This window comes from Chiroxiphia lanceolata, chromosome 12 (genome assembly GCF_009829145.1).
Source record: "Chiroxiphia lanceolata isolate bChiLan1 chromosome 12, bChiLan1.pri, whole genome shotgun sequence".
Classification (NCBI taxonomy): domain Eukaryota; kingdom Metazoa; phylum Chordata; class Aves; order Passeriformes; family Pipridae; genus Chiroxiphia; species Chiroxiphia lanceolata.
In genome coordinates this window covers 10,934,205-10,955,850 of record NC_045648.1, presented here as the reverse complement: position 1 = coordinate 10,955,850, position 21,646 = coordinate 10,934,205, and the positions used below count along the sequence as shown (strand labels likewise).

The 21,646-nt window shown below is 43.1% G+C and overlaps 1 protein-coding gene across 1 annotated transcript in view; it reads right to left on the bottom strand.

Annotated features, from left to right (window-relative positions):
* Positions 1-21,646, bottom strand: part of SHC4 (SHC adaptor protein 4) — a 32,600-nt gene that overhangs the window by 3,635 nt on the left and 7,319 nt on the right. The window contains exons 2-10 of the mRNA XM_032700628.1: positions 19,186-19,256; positions 12,099-12,162; positions 11,095-11,214; positions 9,378-9,431; positions 6,336-6,387; positions 5,172-5,298; positions 2,993-3,170; positions 1,597-1,657; positions 23-202 (exon numbers count right to left, since the gene is read on the bottom strand). Coding sequence (XP_032556519.1) covers positions 23-202; positions 1,597-1,657; positions 2,993-3,170; positions 5,172-5,298; positions 6,336-6,387; positions 9,378-9,431; positions 11,095-11,214; positions 12,099-12,162; positions 19,186-19,256 — 907 coding nt within the window. The remainder of the gene's footprint in view (positions 1-22; positions 203-1,596; positions 1,658-2,992; positions 3,171-5,171; positions 5,299-6,335; positions 6,388-9,377; positions 9,432-11,094; positions 11,215-12,098; positions 12,163-19,185; positions 19,257-21,646) is intronic.

Genomic DNA, 21,646 nt, shown 5'->3' with positions numbered 1-21,646 from the left:
ACGGTGTTGCAGTGGGACCTACTGGGCTGGCGCAGAGGGCTCCCCTGGCTCTGTGCTGCTGCTGTACCACGGGCTGTGCAGGCTGCAGGCTGCAGGGACTGTGTGTTGATGTAACAAGGGTCGTCAAAGAGATCTGTTTTGTAGGCAGGTTTCAATACTGTTGCCTCTTTTTTTGTCTTCTGTGATCTTTCATCACAATTACCTGCAATTGGTATAAAGTATGCACAGATTTCCTTGGGTTCTCTTTTTTTTCAATCTCAAGTTTAAGTAACTGTAAAAGCTGAAATAGGAATGATGTACTTCTTTATATCCCACTACAGTAATTCAGAAGGAAAAGAAACATGGGCAGACGAAACATGGGCATGTTTTTCCTTATGGCTAGAAGGCACAAGGTACACTATCCAAAATTAATTAGAATCAAGTTTTCAAAAATGTTCTGCACTGGTTCAGTTCTGCTTCAATCGATGTCAGCAGTGAACTCCACACTGATTGGAAAGAAATTAATATATATGACTCTAAAGAGAACAAACCATATACATTGTTTGTTGCAAAACCCTTTCCTTCCCCTCTGCACCACAAAAAGAGCTTGTGGGAAGCTGAACAATTCTCTCTCTTGCTATTCTGGTGGACCAGGAAAGATGGAGGGGTCTGGCACTTTGTGGCTCTGCCTGGAGAGCCAAAGCCACTTCTGTCAGGTCAGGATTCAAGCCTAGGAACAGGCTCACAGAATATCCCCTGCAGGGTATGAAAATAATAGCACTGCAGCTTGCCAAATAGCAGGCATATTTTTGCTCTTCAGCAAACGTTTTATTCATAGATCTATTCATTCATTCTTTTATTTGTTCACCCTCTCTTTGTAGAAACCATTTGATTCTCCCTCCCTTGAATCAGAAATAACACAAGACAGTGAAGTATCCCCTGCAGACAGAGTAATGGATCACTTCAAAGCAGTGCAGGTGGGAATTCAAAAAGGACCTCATTGTGCAGGGAAAGAGATAAGCTGAGAAATGTGCTCAGGGCATCAGCTGTGGCCAGGAAAGACCAGAAAGAGATGGAGGCTGATGATCTCCTGGGGTCCCTGAGAGCAGGTTTTGCTAAAGGCAAATTGATCCTGGGCACAAAGCTGCCTAAGGCAGGGGAAGGGCACAGTCACACTGAGAAGTCAGTGATGCTGAAGCCAAAGGACCAGGCTCTGTTGGAACAACAATCTGATACTAATAATTTGGGTTTCACTGAGCATTTGTAGGGGGAAGGGGTATATTCAAAGCCTGAAATGTAATGAAGTATCTTCCTTTTTCAAAGGGTATGAAAAAAGGGAATAAAACAACAAAGAGTATGAAAGAGAATTAAAAAAACAAAGAGCTACTGTACAGTATCATGAGAAGTAAAATAAGACTGCCAGCAGACATGAAGATAGATTAGTGGCCTTTAGAAAAGCTGTAAGGCTTTTTTGTCTGCCCTTCATCTACGGAACTAAAAATGACCCACTAAACAGAACACTTTTCACCATTGTATCGAAAGCCAAGGGACAGCTCTTTCAGGCAGCCTGCTTTGGTTAATTCTGCTTATGCATGAGAAGGAAAAGAGAGTACATACCCACAGCTTTGTTTTCTTCTGGACAATTTTCATATATATTGATGAATGTTGGGCTGCCTGTCTGTAGAAAAATTGCAAAAACAGTCACATAAAGCAGTCCCTTAGAAAACTCAGGCAACTTTAAAACATTCAAGCACTAGTTAGTTAACATACTGGTAACTAAACATATCTTCTTCACCAAAAAATTCCCATCTCCTCAAATAATATTTCATGCTGATACTTTTCTTCCTGCAGGGTGTCATGTCTGGACTCCAACCTCACAGAGACCATTAACTGCCCAGTTATGTATCCAAGGTTTAGTATATACAGTGTAACCCCTAGGTAAGAAAGTTCAGATTTCCTTATAAATGTCCCTTGTGATAAAAACAAGGAGAAATAACTACAGGTATCACGGTTTGAAAGTGAAATGGTCACCAAGTTGTCTTGGAGCAGGAACTGAAGGGAAAAACACAAGGTAACACCGCATGGTAAACATGCATTTGCATTTACATGCCACAGGGTAACTCCTTGGAACAACTGGCAAACTCAGAGTACAGTAAAACACTTTTAGAATTAGAGAACTGGGGAGGTGGAGACCACCAGGCCCACAGCAGAGATGTAGAGTATGGTTGGTGTTCAAGCAAAAAATGGAGGGAGCAGTAGCACAGCAACACAGAGCAGCCCGGGAGCAGTGGCTACCAAACACAAGTAACACTTGGGAGCAGCAAATTTTTAGACAGAAAAACTGGATTCCAGCAGGCACATGAGTGTGCTCCCTCCGAACAAAGCAGTGGTGCCTGTTTTCCTGAATGGAAAAAGAATGGTGTTCCCAAGGATTCACTCAGTAGGCTGTAAAGTCTGTGCAGCCAGTCTGAACTTGGCTCTTTTTACTCCCTGATTGGTTTTTATTCCCCACTATCCCAGACAAGAGCCACAGATATCTGCATCTTTTGTGGCTGATTTAACAGAGCCTCTTGAAACACTCCAAGAGTAATGAATGTTGTGTATGTATTGCAATCAGTTGATGTTGTATGTATAAGTTGTAGAGCATAATGGAAAGGATGAAATATTTATCAGATCACAGAATCAGGAGCCAGGAGGTCCCAGATTTTGCAGATGTTCTCTCAGACAAGCTATTTAAATCAGTATCTATTTTCTTCTTACAGCTAACGAGTGAACAAGGGAATATTACTTGGTCTCCTAAAAGTACTCTAAGGACAAACCAGTTAATATTCAGAAAGTGCTTTGGGATTCAATTATGTACTAAGCATCATTAAATCTAGCCTAAAAAACCTTTTCCCAGGATAATCAGGACCTGGTTCTGATGTTAATGCCATGCTTTAACACCACAGTAACATTTTATTATTCATTCCCATAATAGGCAACGAATATTTATCCCAGAAGATGATGTACTTACTGAGCAATACTGCTTTTTGTACTGGATGGGACACTTAGCCCTTTGGTCTGTTTGCACTTTCATTCTCATGTCTAACACTCCACCGGTGGGAGGCTCCTTCCCTGGAATTTCGTTGTAATATTCATGATCCTGCCTCTCCTGTGAATTCCCAGCTGATCCATTAGTATCTGCTGCCTCACTGAAAAAAAATATGGGGGAAAAAAGCGCTACTGATGTAATCAATTGCTTTCTAGTGTAGGCAAATGTCCCCAGTGTCTGCACATTGCACAATACACAGATCAGCCATATGGAGGCTGTAAAGGGCTTTGGGCCTGAACTTTCAGAGCTGTTTATTTTTCCAGTTACTTCTTCCTGAATTGAAAATTGAGTCATCTCAGTTTGGGGTAAAGGGAGGTACCGTTATTTCCTTAGCACTGGGAAGCCCAGATACCTTTTCTTTGACTTGAAAATGTAAGAGGTACCTACTGAAGCTTTCAGAGAAGAGAGTCAATGCATTGTTCATTAAGGTATCCAAAATTCTGACCATTAAACTAATTCCTCTGGCTTATAGGCTGAACTGTATAAATCTAAGAGATTGCTGGGGGGCAGACAGACTTACAAGAGGAAATTAAAACCTCATGGCATTTAATCAGACAAGCCTATAAATGGTTTAGAAAATCAAATACTGCTACAAAAAAAAAAAAAAAAAAGAGTTGTTTTCCTGAGTGGAATATACTCTGAATTTAACAACCATAATCAATATAAGTGTTCTGTCTCAGCTTGAAGAAAACACTGAATGACACGAAGGAGAGTGCCCAATGTTTTTCTTGAGCTGAACCAGAATGATGACAGTTTAAATGTACAGCTGATACACTGCAAAGCAACTAGGTGCTTCCTGTACTGTCTCCGGTCCCAAAATAAAAAAACTCATCTCAAATCTTACTTCTCTGATTAACAAGAGTATAATTGGATAAAAGGCCTCGAGCAGGAAAGAGATAAAGTTCAAGTAGTTGATTATGTGATATGTAGTGCAAGTATTTGATTATGTGATTCATAGTAGTTTGGAAGGGAGTGACTCATTCACACAGCAATATCCGACTTCTCTGCCCGAGGGCTGGCTGCAGGTTATGCTCCAGGAGGAAATCTAATTAGCCTCTGCCATTGCTCCTTGTTCCTATGATACTTGTGGCATAACCTAGCAGAGTTTCATAGAAAAGGCTTTTCTGCTGGTTACTGTCCCCAGGGAAAACAGACCAATATTAGCAGTGGAATGGCGAGAATCACTATATACACTGAAATAAAGATAAGCTGGAGTTGCTCTTATGTAATAAAACCAGCTCTGCTGTGTTGCATGAGGCACTGTACCAGGGACACTGCCTGCACAGGGCTCCAGTGCTCAGGATGCAGTTAAATGGTGCTACAGCTTTGCCTGCTCACAGGAGGTAGCAGGCAATCAAATTCGGTGTTACAGTAAAAGACGCCTGAGAAAAATAGGCATGGCTAACCTGTGAGGAGAGCCATAAATTAGAGCAAGAATTGTGTCCCCAGTGCAATGGAAAAAGGGTAATTGAAATGGTGAATTGTGGTCCAGAAATTAATCTAGGCCCTGTATTTTGGGCAATGTGCAGAGGACAGGGCTCCACACTTCCAAATGCCAAGTGCTGGCTGTGTTTATTTCAGTACACGAGGCTGATGTAAGTCACACCAGGTGAAACCCGAGGCCGCTGCCAGGACATGAGCAGAATAGCAGAAAGGTGAGTTAAAATGGCTTTTTTCCCCACCCCACACTTTCCACAGCTGCAGGAGACTTAAACTTGGCACAGGTCAGGACTGAGCTCAGCCTGTGTGTGTGTGTGTGTGTGTGTGTGCTATTTATAGAACTGAACTTACTTGGGCAGAGTAATTTGAACATTTGTTCAACTTGCATGACTTAAGACAAGGCTGTTTAATCTAAGGAACAGTACAGCTACATTCTGTGTTTTGCACCTATACAAATGTCACAGAAACCAATGGATTTAATGGAATAAGCTAATTTTAATCTATTATACTCTGCACATACAGACATATATTACAATTAGCATATGTCCAGAAAGCATATCCAAAGCATCTTAATTATGAACCACTCTTTGTAATGTATTATTTTCCTGAAAAGTACTAAAGAGAAGGAAAACCCCAGTTAAGTGACTCAGAATGTGCTGACCTTTCATTAGGTGCAACCAGGCTGGATGGGTTCTTCAGGTACTGTCTGAAGCGGAGCTCAAAAGCCTGCCCTATGGTGTTTATCACCTCCTGTGCCATCCCATTGGGACATTCCAGAATGTGGCATGCTGCAAAGAGACACCTTACTTTAATTAGGTAAATGCAATTTATAACAGAAAATAGAGACTTAAGCTATATTGCTTATCACAAAAAAAATGGGCATGAAAATATGCATGTAGATAGCTTTAGGACATTATACAGACAGACTGATCACATGCTAAGGAAATTGCTCTAGATATATTAATCATAGTATCATCTTTTTTTTATATATATATACCTCAATAAAAGAAACTCTCCATTTATGCTTCCTGCATCTCCTTTTCTCCCTGTGCCTTGCAGTAAGGAGCAGCAGGGGAGAAAACCAGCCCTACCAATGTGCAGTTTTCATGTGAAACACCATGAAAACACAAGTATGGGCAGCTCTGGCAGCCTGGGGCTGAGGGCTGACAGACCAGACTGTAAGGGTCCAGCCCAGCCTCTCCAGAAGACATCCTGATCTTATGAGCCACCCACAGCACCTTTCTGTGAGCTGCCACTACCAACTTCAGAGCCATCAGCAGTGTTGCTCTGAGAACTGTCTGGCACGAAAGAAGCAGCCAAATTCCAGTCTTTCTTGTACTGCCCACAAACAATAAGTGATGGAAAGGGATTTTATCCCCTGGGTTGGCCTCCAGAGGGGAGAAGGTCTCGTACACCTGAGTATATATATATATACACACCCTCTGCTTTCTAGCAACATAGCCAGAAGTCTGGGTTAGATGAGGAGGCTCCTTCACTACCCTTCCCTCACCTGGAAGTTGCCCCAGAGCAGGGCAGCTGCCCACCTTTCCAGGCATGGTCAGCTTGGGAAAACTCCTACCCCTGCATGGAGCCAGCAGCTGGTACAGCTTTAGCCTGACCTGTAGATTCTCACTTTGTTGCACAAAGAACATGACATTTAAAGCTACAGCCTGCATACCATTAGCCCTATCCATACAGACAGAAATTGTGTAGAATATTGAGCTGTTCAGTAGCTTTCTTGTTTTAACAGTCAAACAATTTCTTGTTACATACAAATAAAGCAATTATATAAACACATATAACAATTTGATAATTGTTTCAATACCTCTCTGATTAACAGGATCTTTTGCTACATAGGCAACATAGTCTGTTGTATCCTATAGGAAAAAAGACAACAAATGTATTGAAAATTGTCATGATGAACCACCCTACCACCATAGCAAAGCAACTGAGTATAGACAGATAGATTTTTAGCTTTAAAATGTGTGCTTCCTTCAGGGAAAAACCACCAGAGGTACTGGCAAAGTGAGCTAAGGCAAACATCAGTGACACCCTAGTGGCTGTGGACACAACAATTGTCCCATGATCTTTTCCTTCTAAAAAGCACACCAGACCATTTGGCATTCTTTGGGTCTTCAATAAACTGTGTATTGAATTCCAGCTCTGCAAGTAGAGTAGAAACACAACTGGTGCCTCATCAGCAGGCAGTGCTGCTCTCTCCCACTGCTCCCTCAGAGTAACTCATCAGCTTTTGGCTGGGACAGTCCTTATCAATATCACTGGAAGGTAAAGCAGTGCTAATATACTGTAAATGACAAGTTGTAATGTTTCCAGTTTGTAGCATGAAGGCTGAGTTTTGAAGGCATCTTAGAGAAAAGTTAAACTTTAAAATGCTGCAAGATAAAATAGGTATCTGATCTCAATTGCTGCTGCCCAAATTTAGTCTGGCTACGATCAGGTTAAATTACTCTGGATCTCAAAGCTGCTGCTGAAATCAGACAACCACAGTATAATCAGTTGTCTGTTTCTGATTCTCCTTCCAGCCAGCACTGAAATAATCCTCTTTTTCTAAGCAAACTGAAAAGGGAACTGGAATAGAAAAATTAACATTTCTAGTCATACCGCAAAAGCAAAGAGTGGCTTGATAATTCAGTGTTATAGTAAAATTGGTGAGGTAATGAATAACATTCTTTTAATTATTAAACATGCATTTTGTTATTTTGGATCTTTAAGGCGGGATGGGGAAAATGCAATTCACAGCTTAAAGGCATAGCTCTCTTGAGGGAAGATGCAATCAGCTGGCAGGAAACATTTGCAATATGCACAAGAACAATCATTTAATAATTCACAATGAATGACACGAGAGGCAGGTCTTGGGGCCAGCAGAACTTGTCCTAGATTCTTCTTTTTAAATCTCCAAAGTTAATGTCATTAAAACAAAGCATGCTAAATATTTCTTATGCATCTAGTGAACTCAATTTCCTTCCTTTTCCTCTCAAGTTTTTTCTTAAAGATCATAAATATTTTAAAGTAAATTAGATCTAGAGAGCAACCAGAAACTAACGTAACTGGAGCAGTACCTGCTATTTGTATGTCTTTGTAGTGTTTGTGCACATGGTTGGATGACTTTGCTTTAAAATAAAGCCAGAATAGGTTTAATTTTCAGGCAGAATAGTGATACTCCTTAACTGCACAGAGCAACACTGAACTATGCTTGGACCCTGAGTGTGGGGGCAGGTGGAGAGACGTGTCCTGTGAAAAATGTCTCCCATTTTAAATGTAAAGGGAATTTTGAAAAAATTACCTGAACAAGACACCAAAATATCCCATTATGTGAAGGGCCACTAGATTTATAGTTACCACTGCTGAGCAAGACCTCTATTTTATATATCCTTCCATTAAGGAGTGTCACCAGCTGCACCACCAAGCCCATTTCCTGCAGCACATCTGTGTTCAAGCACATCTCTTGGTGGCCCTGCCATTAAGTACTTACCAAACCCAGCCCTGTGTAGCCTGTGGCATCTGATGGGATCACTGCACAAGACCAGTGCAGGACCATAATATAAAAAAGACTAAAAAAGGGAAAAAAGCCCTGGAGAATTACTCATCCAACCTGCTTAGCTGAGGTCTGAAAACACATACCTGAATTTTTAAAACTGGAAATGTTACATAAAGACAAACCAGACAACCAGCATATAGGACATGGTAAAAACTTCAAAAGCAAGTCACCTTAAGGACATATTTAAATTGTTTAACTATTTGGACATTAATATGGTGATGCTCAGTACAACAGCATGCCAGCACTTAGAGCTACTTGGAACTCCATATCAGGAAGGGTCTGCAAAGTCCAAGGACTCTGTAGTGCAGCGTGGTGTATTAGGATAGCACAGGCATCTCAAGGTGAAATTTGAACTTGTTAGACTCTCAAAATGCCTTAAGCTTTAAATGGGATCTTTAAGGATGTAGTACTTTGGCACCAGGCCAGTGCTGCAACTCCCTTCTGGGTGCAGGACTGACAGCACAGAGCCTGCAGACATTCTTCCTCCACACTTTCCAGCCCAGCTCCAGAAAGCTCCAGTTACATCACCCACATGCCCTTCCAAAGAAGGGCTGTCAGCCACACAGCACCAGTTCCCAGCTCTTTTCCCCTGACTGCTCCTAAATCCAAAGAGGCAGATCTGTCATTTTCCAGTCAAAGCTGGATCTGGCTTCCATCACAGCGTTATCAAGAGCAAGACCCAAAGAGCCTTGACTTTTCCCTGTTTCATAACACAAGAACAGGGAGACATTTAACAAAATTGAAGGGCAGAAAATTCAAAACTGATTTGAAAAGTACTGGTTTCATGCCACATGGAGTGTAAAATTTGGAACACTGGCAGGGCTGGATTTGTTTATAGATGACATTTCCTGCTTACAATCATTGCAGTAAAGAGTTTGGAAGAGGATGGAAAACCTCTTGCCTGAAAACATCAATGAGTACATAACTATGACACCAGGAGGAACAGCCCTATCTGAAGGAAGAAGGTGGTTATGCCACATCTGTCTCATAGGAGCTGTTTGACTCAAAATTCATCTAGAAGTATAGAGGTGCCAGTGCTGACCACTTTTGTGACAGGTATTGGATTACAGGGACCACAGAACTGATTAATTCCTATGTTAATGTTCTTATTTTTAGATCCCCAAGTCAGAGCTCTTTTTCAGTCCCAGTTCCTCAGTTTTCTTGTATTACTGGTCACGATCCAGAATTGTGGTGTACTCTGTTAGTGCTTGTGGTAGGAAGGGATGAAGCAAATTATTTGCAGTTACTTTTATTCTCATAATAATTTCATTATACCTGCAGAAGTGTATCCTATGAATCAATACTTACTGGGTCACCTCCAGAAGCAAATGAGATGGACTGCATATGATGGTTGGCAATAATCTGAAAAGCATAACAAACTAGTTAAACATGATCACAGGCCACACCTTAGGAAATAGCAGAGCATATATCTTCCTAGAGCAAGAAATTAAGTTCATGACTTAACCCAGTCCATTAATACATGTATGTATCATTTGGGAAGGAAGGAAATAAAAACAGGAATAATAATCAGACTACTCATTCATGTTTAGTAGTGTCTAGCTCCCTGAGTAATCTTCCTTAAAGAGTTTTCAGAATTAATTCAATCACCAACTTCTAACCTAGTCAGGATGAAGCTGAATGAAACTTTGAAGGGGGAGTAACTGCAGACACTTGCAAAGTCTTGGGATATTAATTAATTTTGAAATTACCAATAATTTTATTTAAACGTCTGATGTATATAATGGTGGTGTTTTTACAAAGAGGCCCATTGATAGTCTGATCATATTCTCTCTCAGCATTAGCACCAAACTGTTATCTGGCAGAAATTTCACAAGCTAGATCAAGCATCAATTCTTGGTTTCAAACACTACCTCATCTCTGGAGACAAACTGTTTTTTATTATAAAATCAAGTGCAATAAATTATTCAGGTGTGAACACAATGAAATATGCTAGGTAGCAGCACAAGATTAGAATAAGAATAAAGAGGATTTTCCATTTGAAAAGGTCTAGTAACGAATTTCAAGATAGTGCCCTGCATGTCTGTGTGTGCAATGACCAGCACATCAATGTATTTGGAAAGAGATCTGTCCACCTGGCTTTTAGTCCTGGTACAAACAGGAACAGGTTAAAAGGGCCACACTTTAGCTGACAAACCCCAGAGCTTCACCTGCGGTAGGGAAGCTCTTTCCTGCTGTACCCAAAAGAAAACCTTGTGCCATAAACCCTAATCCCTCCTAGCATGGATGTCCAATGGACAGGAGACCTCTGTGGTACAGACAAACCCCCAAGAGCTGCCTGATGCTCACTGTGGCATCAGCTCAGTGCAGGGACTCCTCAGAGCCAGTGAGCCAAAACTACCTCTCTGATGTTCCCCTGCTCCAGCTTGGAGTAAAAGCTGCTGCTGGCCCAAGGCAAGATCATTCTGGGAGCTGAAGCCAACAGGAATTAGGTGGGCAGGACAAAGCTCCTCATCACATCTGCCAAGAAGGAAGTGAGCACACCCCAGGTCCAGGCTCTTAGGAACACACCTCGATGAAGCCTAGAGACTTTACATAGTGTAATTGATTGTACATATATATTACCCAGCTGTAAAATAGCTTTGAATTACACCAAAGCCAAGCTCTCACTTAATATTTATATCCTTTTTTTTTCCCTTTAAGACTTGTCAGAAAGTCCAGTCAGAACTAATGCCTTGTTTGTCAGGCACTGAGGCACTGTGCAGGCAGACAGACACACACACACACACACACACACACACACACAAACAATTTGCCAAGTGCTTAAGGATCCCCCCATGGAACAGACCGCCATAAACAAAAAGGGCAAATGCTGCATGTCCAATTCCCCCCAAAGGGCTTTCGTTTTTAAATTCAGAGGCATCATGTAACTCAGCTTCACTAGGCGTGCACAAGTCTGCTAAAGGGTGCTGCTTTCCCTTTGAAGGGCCCAGCCTTTCCTTCAGAAGCCACTGAGGAGGAAAAAACAGTAGCATGGATAAAAGGACACTGATTACATGTATCCTACCTGCTGAGTGTCAACATTAATCAAAGTGAGGCTGCTTGTTGAAATGGTCAGCTTTATATTCACACCAGAAAACTGAAGGTTACTTTTGCCAAGTACAGAAGACAGAAACTTCACTGGGGGCTGTGAACAAAGAAACAAAAGAAAGAAGCTCTCAGGCGAGTCTGTCAGGGGCAGAAACATATCGAAGTCAAGCAGCTTTTACAGTATCTTATTGAGACTTTCAATGGAGCAGGGATAATGGCTTGATCAAATGCAAATGGATCTTCTAACAAACATCAGCTCTGAATACAGTACTGGTAGGCATGGTTTTTATGTCAATAATGGGAGAAAAAGTTTTAAAGTAAAATCCCAGTGAGCTAAATGTTATAGCTGGCTCAGTAATTCAGAGTGTGTAATTTTCCTTCGGAACTCTTTGTTTCCTGAGAATGAAGTGCTTCTGTGTAAAACAAGAAATTCTCTCCTGTATTCATTTTTCAGGAGTAAGTTCATTCCTCCCAAGCTCCACAGTTACAGAAGGAAATCAATAAGTTCCTCTGGACACGACCCAACAGTAACCACTGAAGTTGCCCCTCATTGCATCCCAGTTACTTAATAAAACCCATTAAACACCACCATTTTAGTTGTGTTTAATTTTTTATATATATAAATAAGAAGCAGGTGATCCTCCAGTGAATCAGCTCCCTTTTGCAACCCAAAAAACCACCCAGTTCCAGTAATTTGCCAGCCAAAACCTAAAACCTGTAAAGCACCAAGCACTGCAAGGGCTGGTAGAAGCAGGAACTCTGGGCAAAGCATTAATCCTGAAGAAAAGTAGGGCATGGCCTAAGCCCCAAACCAAGCAGGCTAAACACCTTGCAACCAGCGCTTTCATGTTATATATAGTGAGTTCAGAGGAATGAATATGTGCTGAATCCAGTGTGGACTGAAGCCTGTTTGGGAATCATGTATCCAGCTTATGAAAAGCAGATATAGAAAATTAATTGTTCAGCAAAAATTGTATTTACCTTCCGCTTTTTTATAGCTCCATTTGTACCTGATACCGCTTCACACAGTCGGCTTATTGCTTCCCTGCAAATAAAAAAACACAGCACAAGCTGTTAGATCATTTCACATTCAGCATCTGAAACAGAGCCAGCAATGCTGCAATTAATTGTTATCAGCCACTTCTAAACGCTTAAATCTTCTGGAAGGTCTTTCACAGTTGTTTTTCTTTTTTCTTTCCTCCCACTGTTAAAAAAAACCCACAACTATTTAACAAAATACAGTGATTCAACAGCCTGGTTTAGGTTGATTCTTTTTCTTCAACAAACACATCAGATTCACCTAAGGAAAGTTTGTTTAAAAAAAACATAAACGTAATTAACCACAAGACGCTTGAACATCCTCATGCCTTCAAATCCTCTTTCTCAGTATGGTGGATAGGTCTCTTGCTTGGCAGGAGGGGCTCCTCTCTGCTTAATCCTTCCTCTTTAGTGCAGCAGGTGCATGCTGAGGGAGCCCAGCTGGGGGCCCTGATTGCCTTTCTGGGACTTGGGGTTTCTTGCAAAAAAATCCCAACCAAACAAATAAAACACCAGGAAAAAAGTGTGGAGGGGTGAGTGGGGAGGTGTAATCAACTCCTCCAGTTCTTTTTCAGAGCTGAGGTCTCAGTTCATACATTTCCATCTGTGTCAGGAGTTTCCCAAAGTAAACATTCTTTCTAGTCACCCATTATCCTCTACAGGTGCCTCTCAGTTAGGGCAGCAGAAAGGTGAGGCATAAAACACTTGCAGTGTTCACTGATCTATATTCAAGGCAGCTAAATCACGCATAGTATAGCAGAGTGGTGTGCTGTGCCTATTTTCCACACTTGAACAAAGCAAATTCTGGTCTATGCTCAGGCAGGTGACTGGTTTGGACATGCAGTAGAGCACTGACTGCCCTGACTGAGGTCAGCACAGCAGCTGGAAAAAACTTTTTGCTGGCAGTGACAGGCTTTTCCTGACTGATACTTATTGCTCTGGAGTCAACAGAAAAATAGTGCCCCCTTCCTGGGGTGGAATGTGCTTGGCAAGTTTTCTTAACCTTGCCTGAACATCCCAGTCTGAGCCACAGCCCCTGACCTCTCCAGCTGCCCTGGCCCTGCGCCACAGGGCCTGTCACCCTCTTGGGCTTTGGGTCCCACATCAGGCAATTCCATTTTGAGGCTGTAGCCTCAGCCTTCCTCTCTTGGCTGAATTCAGAGTTGGGCTTCCAAGAGTTGGGATTTGGTTTTGTTCTTAAGAGGAAAGGAATTAGTTTGTTTAATTATTTGTTTATGTTATTGGATTATTATCCAAAGAGCTTCTTAGGAAACGAGCTAGTCAGGAAAGTTCGTCTGTTTCCAGATCCTGATGCGCGTGTGGGAGGAAAATGCCACCGGGCTTCATTTCCTGAGAAAGTTGTGGTTCAGAAGGGCTAAAAAATATCAGGAGACCACACAATGGCGAGAGGCTCCAGCCATCCCACGAAGCAGAGGTGCCCCAGTGAAGAGTGTGGTCCCCCCAGGACCCTGCATTGTGCCCGGGGAGCAGATCAGAGAGGAAGCAAAGCCAGCACAGCGCTGGTGAAGCCCAGCATTGCTGCTGCTCCTGCTCATCACCCCCCGAGCTGCTACATCAGTGGCCTATGTGGTTAAAGCCCTGAGGATCAGTGGCGTACCTTGAGTCTTCTTGTCAGAGAACATCCTGGGAAATCCAACCTGGAGACTGTCAAATGAATGGAGACCTCACCCATGGCAAAATGATAAGAATATGATAAATATGTTCTGAGTGAAAACAGCAGGGAAGAAGAGGGGCCTCATTGAGGGCTACACAAGATGGGTCAGAAACCCAGCCTTTTAAACATTGCCTATTTTTAGCATTTTAAAGCAAAGTACTTCCCCCTACACAGTTGAAAATATGTTTTTGAAGCGAATTCCTGATATCCTTCTTGTTTAACTCCTGTTTTATATAGCTGTTACCAGTAGAAAGGCCAAAAATAAAAAAAAAATAAAATTAAAAAATAAAAGAGAAAGGCATCCTGCAGGATGATCTTGCAGATTCCAATAATCAGCTTGGAAAATGAGAACTCATCTTCTCATTCAATATTAAAGGAAATTAAAATCAGAGCCAAGACATTAAGGCTACTTGGAGTCTTCAAGTCTAGCCCTACCTAGAAAGAAAACCAGATACAAAACAAATTGGAAAAACAGGGAAGTCATCTCTATTGGTGACAGATGAGTTCTCACATATGCAAGGCAGCCCATGTGGATTAAGGAGTTGTAGGCAAAGTTGCCAGCCATGGAGCCCGTTCTTGTACAAACCAGTGTGGTGGCTGCCCTCTTAACCACTCTCTGAAGCACCTGTCCAGCTAAAAGGAACTAAAAAATAGGCAAACCATTTCTACTTAATAGTTGCTATTACATCCCTTGGGTAGGGGAAATTATCTTCTCACAGACATTTCTTGCTGCATACCTCTGGGTGGTTTTCCAAGTGATCTAACAAAATTTTATATTATTTTAAAGGTGTGAAAAGCAGCAGCTTGGTAACACCTGCTGCTGTGACCAAACACTTCCTACCTGCAGTCATTTCCATGAACTAGAAACTGCACCGCACATTAAGAAGAAAAGAAACTCTGGATACGTCCATAATAAACTGAAATGGGATTTACTGTATCTGTGCTTTCTTCCTGGAAATCTGCTATTAATTCATTCTTACAGCCATTTATTTTCAAATAGTTGCTTGGGCAAGTCTCTGCTTTTAATCTGCTGGATGATACACCCATGCACAGCTCACATAGCTGATCTTCCTGGGTGGATGTGCAACTTATGGATACTGGCATTTGCTTGCCCGTTCGATATCTCCCAAATCTGTGGCAGTACCAGAAAATGTGGCCTTGTTATTGCAGTCATATTGCTGCTGTTTCTTTTGCTCCTTCTTGTCATTCATCCCAACACAAAATGCTTTGGGTTGTTTTTTTTGTTTTTCTTTTATATCACCCTGAATGAGGTAACTCCAGTTCTGTACTCTGCAGCAGCTCTTCTCTACCCTGGGAGCAACAGAATGGAACTGGGAGAGCTGTGAGGATTTTAAATTGTTCTTGTAGTTTAAGGCAAAGAAAATCTCGCCCTTCAACTCTTCAGGCATCTTCTGCCATTTGAAGTAGATTCACTGTCTGCCGGTCCTGCAGTGCCCACACAATTACATAAACTGGTCATTGTTTCATTGACACAGTTTTCCCCTTTCTGTAGTGAATGGAAGAGATCTGAGTCAGATCTTTTCACCATCTTGAAAAATGTTACTCTGAAGCACTTTGGTCCCCTAGGCTGTCACGACCAGCAACCCTACCCCAGAGGCAGTGCTCCTGCTCCTGGCCCCAGCACATGCTCCGCTATCGCAGGGGGAATTTCTGCTGGGCACCAGTTCAGTGAGGATCAAGGCTGGCACAGGTCTCTGGGGGCAAGGATCCAGGAGGTGGGATGGGGAAGCAGGATCAATCCTCTTCAACTGGGACACTGAGACTCCTGAGCACGCAGCTGTAGGCAGCTCCCCACCCTCTGGGCTGAGATGTGCTGAACCGGGGCAGTGCTGCAGTCCCACACAGTTCAGTGCTGCGGGAGCTGCTGGCACAGGGAATTTTTGCTTTCTCAAAAAAAAATCTGGTGCAGCCTCCCACCCCTCAGGGCACTGCTCCCTCTGCCCACTGAGTTAGCAGCAGCCAACCCCCAGGGCTGCAGCCACTTGGCAAGGGCTCAGCAAGCACTGGGGCAGGAGGGTGTGATAGGGTGGCCTCATTTTTGGCATCCATAAGCCTTCAGACCAGTTCAGCAGTACAGTCTATGGGTTTTCTCTGGGTCTGCAGCCCTGGAGTGAAACCTGTGGCAGATGCACCTCTGCTCCTCCCAGAATGTGCCCGTGCAGTAGAGGCCTGTGGGCAGTAACACTGAGACACTTTGTTTATTGTTTCCCCAAAATGAGAGTAAAAGATGAGAGATGGGCTGATGTAAGCAAGCAAGCATGCTGTTGAGGATTTGCTTTTAAGCAGCTAGGGCTCTGCCTACACCATGTAACAGAAAGGGATTGTGTGGCTCAACAAAGTTGAAATTAATCCTCCAAACAAAGTCAGCCTTCTTCCAGCAGCCGTCCCCAGCAGCACGTTTCAGAGGCCCTTCACCCCTCGCTGCCTAACCATTTTCAAGTTTGCAAGTTAATGCCCTGATCCAAGATACAGAATCCCTTTTCCCATAAATGCCCAAATACAATGACTAATAATCAGCTTGATTTAACAGAAGTGGGCAATGTGTAAAAGAGCTGAAGGGGTGGACAAGGGAAGCACATGTCAGGGTCCAGCAAAGGCAGGACCTGCCACAGCACAAGGGTGACAACCCAAACAATCTGGGATCCAGAACAGCAAACACAGCGCATTTATGTGTAACCATTCAAAAAAAAAAAAAAAACAACCCAAACAAATCCCCTTAAGCAGAAGAATCTGTAACACTTATTTCTTGGTGTTACTTCTGTCATCTATATGGAGTTTGGGATCACAAATTTCCACAAAATGGGAGGGAGGTCCTAAGAGCATGTAAGTCTGGCCACAGGCAGGCAACAGCAGAGCTGGAAAACTGCTGCAGTGAAATCTGCTCTGCCAACCTCCTCACCACATGGCCACTGAGGGTAAAAAGCACCTCAGTGCCTGGCCCTGCCCTTGCTACCCTGTGGTCATTTGGCCCCTCAGCACTCTGCATCCTATGGTCATTCATAGCTGGAGAGGCCACTTTCTGCCCTCCCTAACCACGTGCCTGGTAAGTGACTGAAAATGCAAGTCCAGCAAGAAACTAGAAAATAAATCCTTCCTGCTCATCTCTTTGAACTCCTCACAGCACTTTGGCAAACATGAATTTGTTGATCTTTCCAACATTCACATGAGGGAGGTAAATAACAACTTCAGTTTTAGAGACCATGAGGCTAACTAAGCATGCACACACACATAAAGCAAGGCAGGGCACAGAATTAAAGACCCTTTCTGCATCACTTTAAAACAGAAGAAGCCACTTTGCTCAGTGAAATGTCATCAAAGTAAAAATATTTTTTAGCCCAGTACAAATAACAGAGATGATTAAAATGGGATCATTTCCAACAGCTCCTTGGTTGGTGCGTTGTGCATGTGTCTATAAACTTACTCCCCTGGGAGAACAATAGGGGAATAATCAATGTTATCTTTGCTCCAGTCAGCTTGTAATCGATCGAACTTTAAAGTTTGCATGCATGAGCTCAGCACTTCAGCATTTGGTTTGCAAACAGTTTAAGTTTTGAATTTCTCATGCACAAAAGAGCCCGTTAAGGTCAGCAGTGGCATTTTTTTTAGGTGATGGAAATATTTCCATTGTTAAGTTTTGACATAGTTCTGCTTAACAAAACCTTATTATCCAGCCCAAATTTAAGTTGCCAAGCTCTTGTCACGCAGAAATTCATATTCATTATTTTCCAGACAAACCATCCAAAGCTCTGTTCTGTCAGTGTAGCAGCACACACACTCCATGTCTTGCAAATGGGAGATAACCTCGAACTTTGGCTGAGCTGTGAAGAACACAGTGGCCCGGGCTGATTGCTTTGGGTTCAGTGCATTACATGGCTCTTTTTGATCAGTAAACAACAGGGCTGAGGGAAGTGTATTTGTATCTCAGGCACTTCTTCATACACACATGCAGGAACTGGGTGAGTGAGTGCTTATGCTGATTGTAAATGTCAACAACTGCTGATTCTGCATATCAAACAAATGGGGCAGCTTTCAAGTGTGGTATATAGGCACTGAAGGACTCAAGTTCTTCAGCTGATAAGTCTGGGAGCCAACAGGTAGAAATAGAACAATTACCTCTTAATGTTCCTTTCCTTTCTCCATTACTTCTCTGATACAAACACTTGAGGAAGCAAAAGAGCATCTGAAAATCATCCGCCAGCAGGAAGGGAGAGTTGGGCAGGTGCAGGAAACCTCAGCCACACTCCTGGCATCCTCAGCATGAGCCATGTCAGAAAAGTAGCTTAGTGGATGAAGGAACATGTCTAAGGCCAGGCCAAAATGCCCTGCACCCACCCACCTCTCCAAAAAGCCTTTGGAGGTGCTGAGCTGCTGGGGCTGCGTGGGAGAGCACTAGTCCTGACTGCTGGACCATGAGTTCGTCCCGGCAGCACGAAGCACTCAGAGCTGGAAAGGGGGTGATTGTTTGGAAAACTCAAACACTCCTGCACTGCCAGACTTACAAGAATAAATGTAAAAATAAAACTGGGCTTTTCTGTTCCTGGCAGGACATTTCAGCTACCCCACAGGTGCATATATTAATGATCAACACCCAGCAAATGGCAGCAATCTGCAAGAGAAGTTGCAAACTTTCCGAAAGACCACAAAATATTTCATGTTTAAACCACATTCAGTTGTATCTGAGAGTGAATCTTTTTCTGATTTGCAGCCTGGAAACTTAGGCTTGCAGTACAGATGGAAACAGCTGTATTTCAACATGTTTTCCTTGTGAGTCCACTTCCAGCTGAGCCTGGTCTTGGTGCAGATGAGGTCAAGCAATGTCATATGTCTGACAAAAACTCATCAGATGACCTTGCTGGATTGAGGGAGTGATGACACTTTGTGTCAGGTGTGAAGCAGCGTGGCAGGTAGACCTGTGACCATCCTGGTTACCACCTTGGCTATGGCACCCACAGCCATGGGAGCACCAGGGGATTTACCCTGTGCCCCAGGACAGCCTGCAGGCAGCGCTGATCCTGCGTGCACAGTCCGGCTGCTGCCGGTACTCGACTAGCTGGGATGTCTGCACTGTGCTGTGACTGCAGGGGGAGGCTCTCTGAACAAGGACTGGGAGAGAAATGAGCTCTGTGCCTGAAACAATTCATTTTCCAATGCAAACAGCCTATTGTAATGATCAAATAATTAAAATCATCACTCAGGAAAAAAAAAAAACAAAACAAAACACGCAAACTCCTATTCAAAATTGTCTCAGAGCTTGGCAAGCACCCTCAGCTTTATACAGAAATTAGCACTTGGGCTCTTCATTCTTGGTCTGAACCTCAGTTTTATACCACCTACCTGGTGACTTGTGTTCGTGTGCCAAAGTCCAGGGATCTCATTGACTGCAGCACTTCAATACAGCCCATGTACTATGGAAAACAGAGAGACAGAGAAAAGAGAGGACTCTGTTAACATCTGGTACACAAGTAAGAGGAGGATCACAGGAGGAAGTAAAAGTGGCTACCATCCACTAAGTCTATGCAGAACTACAGCCTAAATGGAAAATCAAATCAGCCATCCTAAAGCTGTTTCCTAAATAGATGTTGTTTTACTAAAAAGTGTAGAGAAGGGCAATAAAGATACCAATGGCTTCAACACCATAGCACCAAAAAAAAGAGTAAAACACTCTGGGGAAACAAAATACAATTATTCCTTTTTTCCAATTCTGCCTACTCTCAGTTATTGGCCTGTGACACTGAGCTAGCTGGGAGGAATACATGAGGAAATACTGGAGACAACAGAGCCTCCAGGAGCAGACAGGCTCTGAAAGGCCCACGAGACCAATGTACTCAGAGCCCCCATGCAGAAGAGCTGAGTGTCCCTTCAGAGCAGTAGGAGGCATTACAGGGCACGAGGAAAAACACTGGCTCCATGCTGCTGCACATCTGATGACAAATAACCTCTGCAGAAGATGAAGGAGATAAAGTTGCAATTTTCCAGCTCATGGCAACGGCTCTTAAGAGCCTGGACTGTAAAGTGACCAGCTTTAAATGAGGGGTGACCACCACACTTCTGTTGTACAGGACAGAGCTAGAGGCATTTCTGTCCTCATTTTGGATTTGCATAAGACTAATTTTCAGAAATATCAAGAATGTGCATGTCAGCCCACAGACTCCTTTGACCTATGGGCACATTTCCATCTCACTGAAGTATGCTGGGCTAAGCCTATCCACTGAATTTACCCCTCCCCAAACATATCTTACTAATTCCGTCAGCATTTCTATTGATCTCCACCTCTGTGCTGTTGAAGCACTCTGATCTCTTCATTTCATGAAGCTGGTGTAGGTCTGGGTCTCTCAGTTTGCCTTTTGGGACCATCCTGCAGTGCTCACACAGTGCCCAAGAGCTGCAGCAACAGCCTGCCTGTGCAGACCTCTCCTGCAGAAAGCCAAACCCTCTGGGATACAGAGGCAACCTGGAAATCCCAGGCAGGGACATGCATGCTCTGTCCCCTCGTCTGAATAGATAGAAAAAGCATTGTCTGTCAGAGAAAGGTATTGCATTTACTTCCTCTGCCTCACTTTGCCTGTGAATCGATTTTTCTGCTGGGCCATTCAGAGGGGGTTGGATTTAGGTATCTGTTTCAGCTTTGGAGACTTTCAGAAATGAATGTGTGTGTGAAAAAGAGAACGTTATGTGTGCAGTCAAGCAGGGATTCCACAACAATTGTATTATCCCTATTTTGGTTTCTTTCCAGATAGCAATGTAACCCTTGGGAGAACTCCAGAATTAGGTCAGGGACCTGGAAGGACATCAATAAGAATCTGAAGGGTTAGCAGAACTGCTTCCCTAATGAACATTTAATGACTTTGAGAGCTATCTGCCTTGTTAAAGATATTCCTGCTTAACGGGAACAAAGCAAATGTGGAAAATATGTCTAAGCCTCAGCCTGTAGCACAGCGACAACCTCTGATCCCACAGCATAAGGTCAAGCATCCTATGAGCTGGTTGGCTGCTCCTCTACCCTTGAAAAAAGAGAAATTTAGAGGAGTAGGTGAGTCATATGCTGATAAGTGAGTCCCCATTGCATCCTGTACAGATGCGTGGGAAGCTACTCTAAGCAAAGATGAAAAATCAATATTAGGTTTTTGCATAAGTGACCCTGAGTGAAGCTGAACTTATCAATGATTCACAAAAGACCTTTTTTTTTTTTTTTCTCTTTAAAAGCCTGAGTAGGGAAGTGCATTAACATGGCACCTCACTGCATCTCTCATTTATTTTAGCTGTTGTTGGTTATCTAAACTGGCAGAGTTAGTAATGGCTGAACCTTCGCATTGCAGTAGGAACGGACAGAAAACCAGCAGAGCCCGGGGCAGGGGGACAATGTGGGACTGGGGCAGAGGAAGTCAGGGTCACAGAGCCTGGGAGAAGCCTGTGGAGCACATAAAAGGGCAATGGGATGCCAGAAACCTATTCAAAAAAACAAAAGACATTCTCCAAGGAAGAAAAAAATAATTAACAATTAAACAAGGAAAATATTAACCCCTCCGTAGCAAAGTCTGACAAGCAGCACAACCAATGCATGGGAGAAAGAGAAAGGAAGGCAGGAGAGAAGGACAATGTCTGCCTCAGAGACTTCAGTGCGCAGATTTCAGTTTAGGTGGTGCCCATGGTGTACACCTCAAAGAGCAGCCCCCACAAAAAGTAGGCTCATCTGGCAATGCAGGATCAAGGCAGCTCCAGCTTTCCTGCTGCAGGGAAGGCTGAACTAAAACATGGGGAAGGCAGCAGCCACAGGTGCCCAGGAGAGGAAGCCACA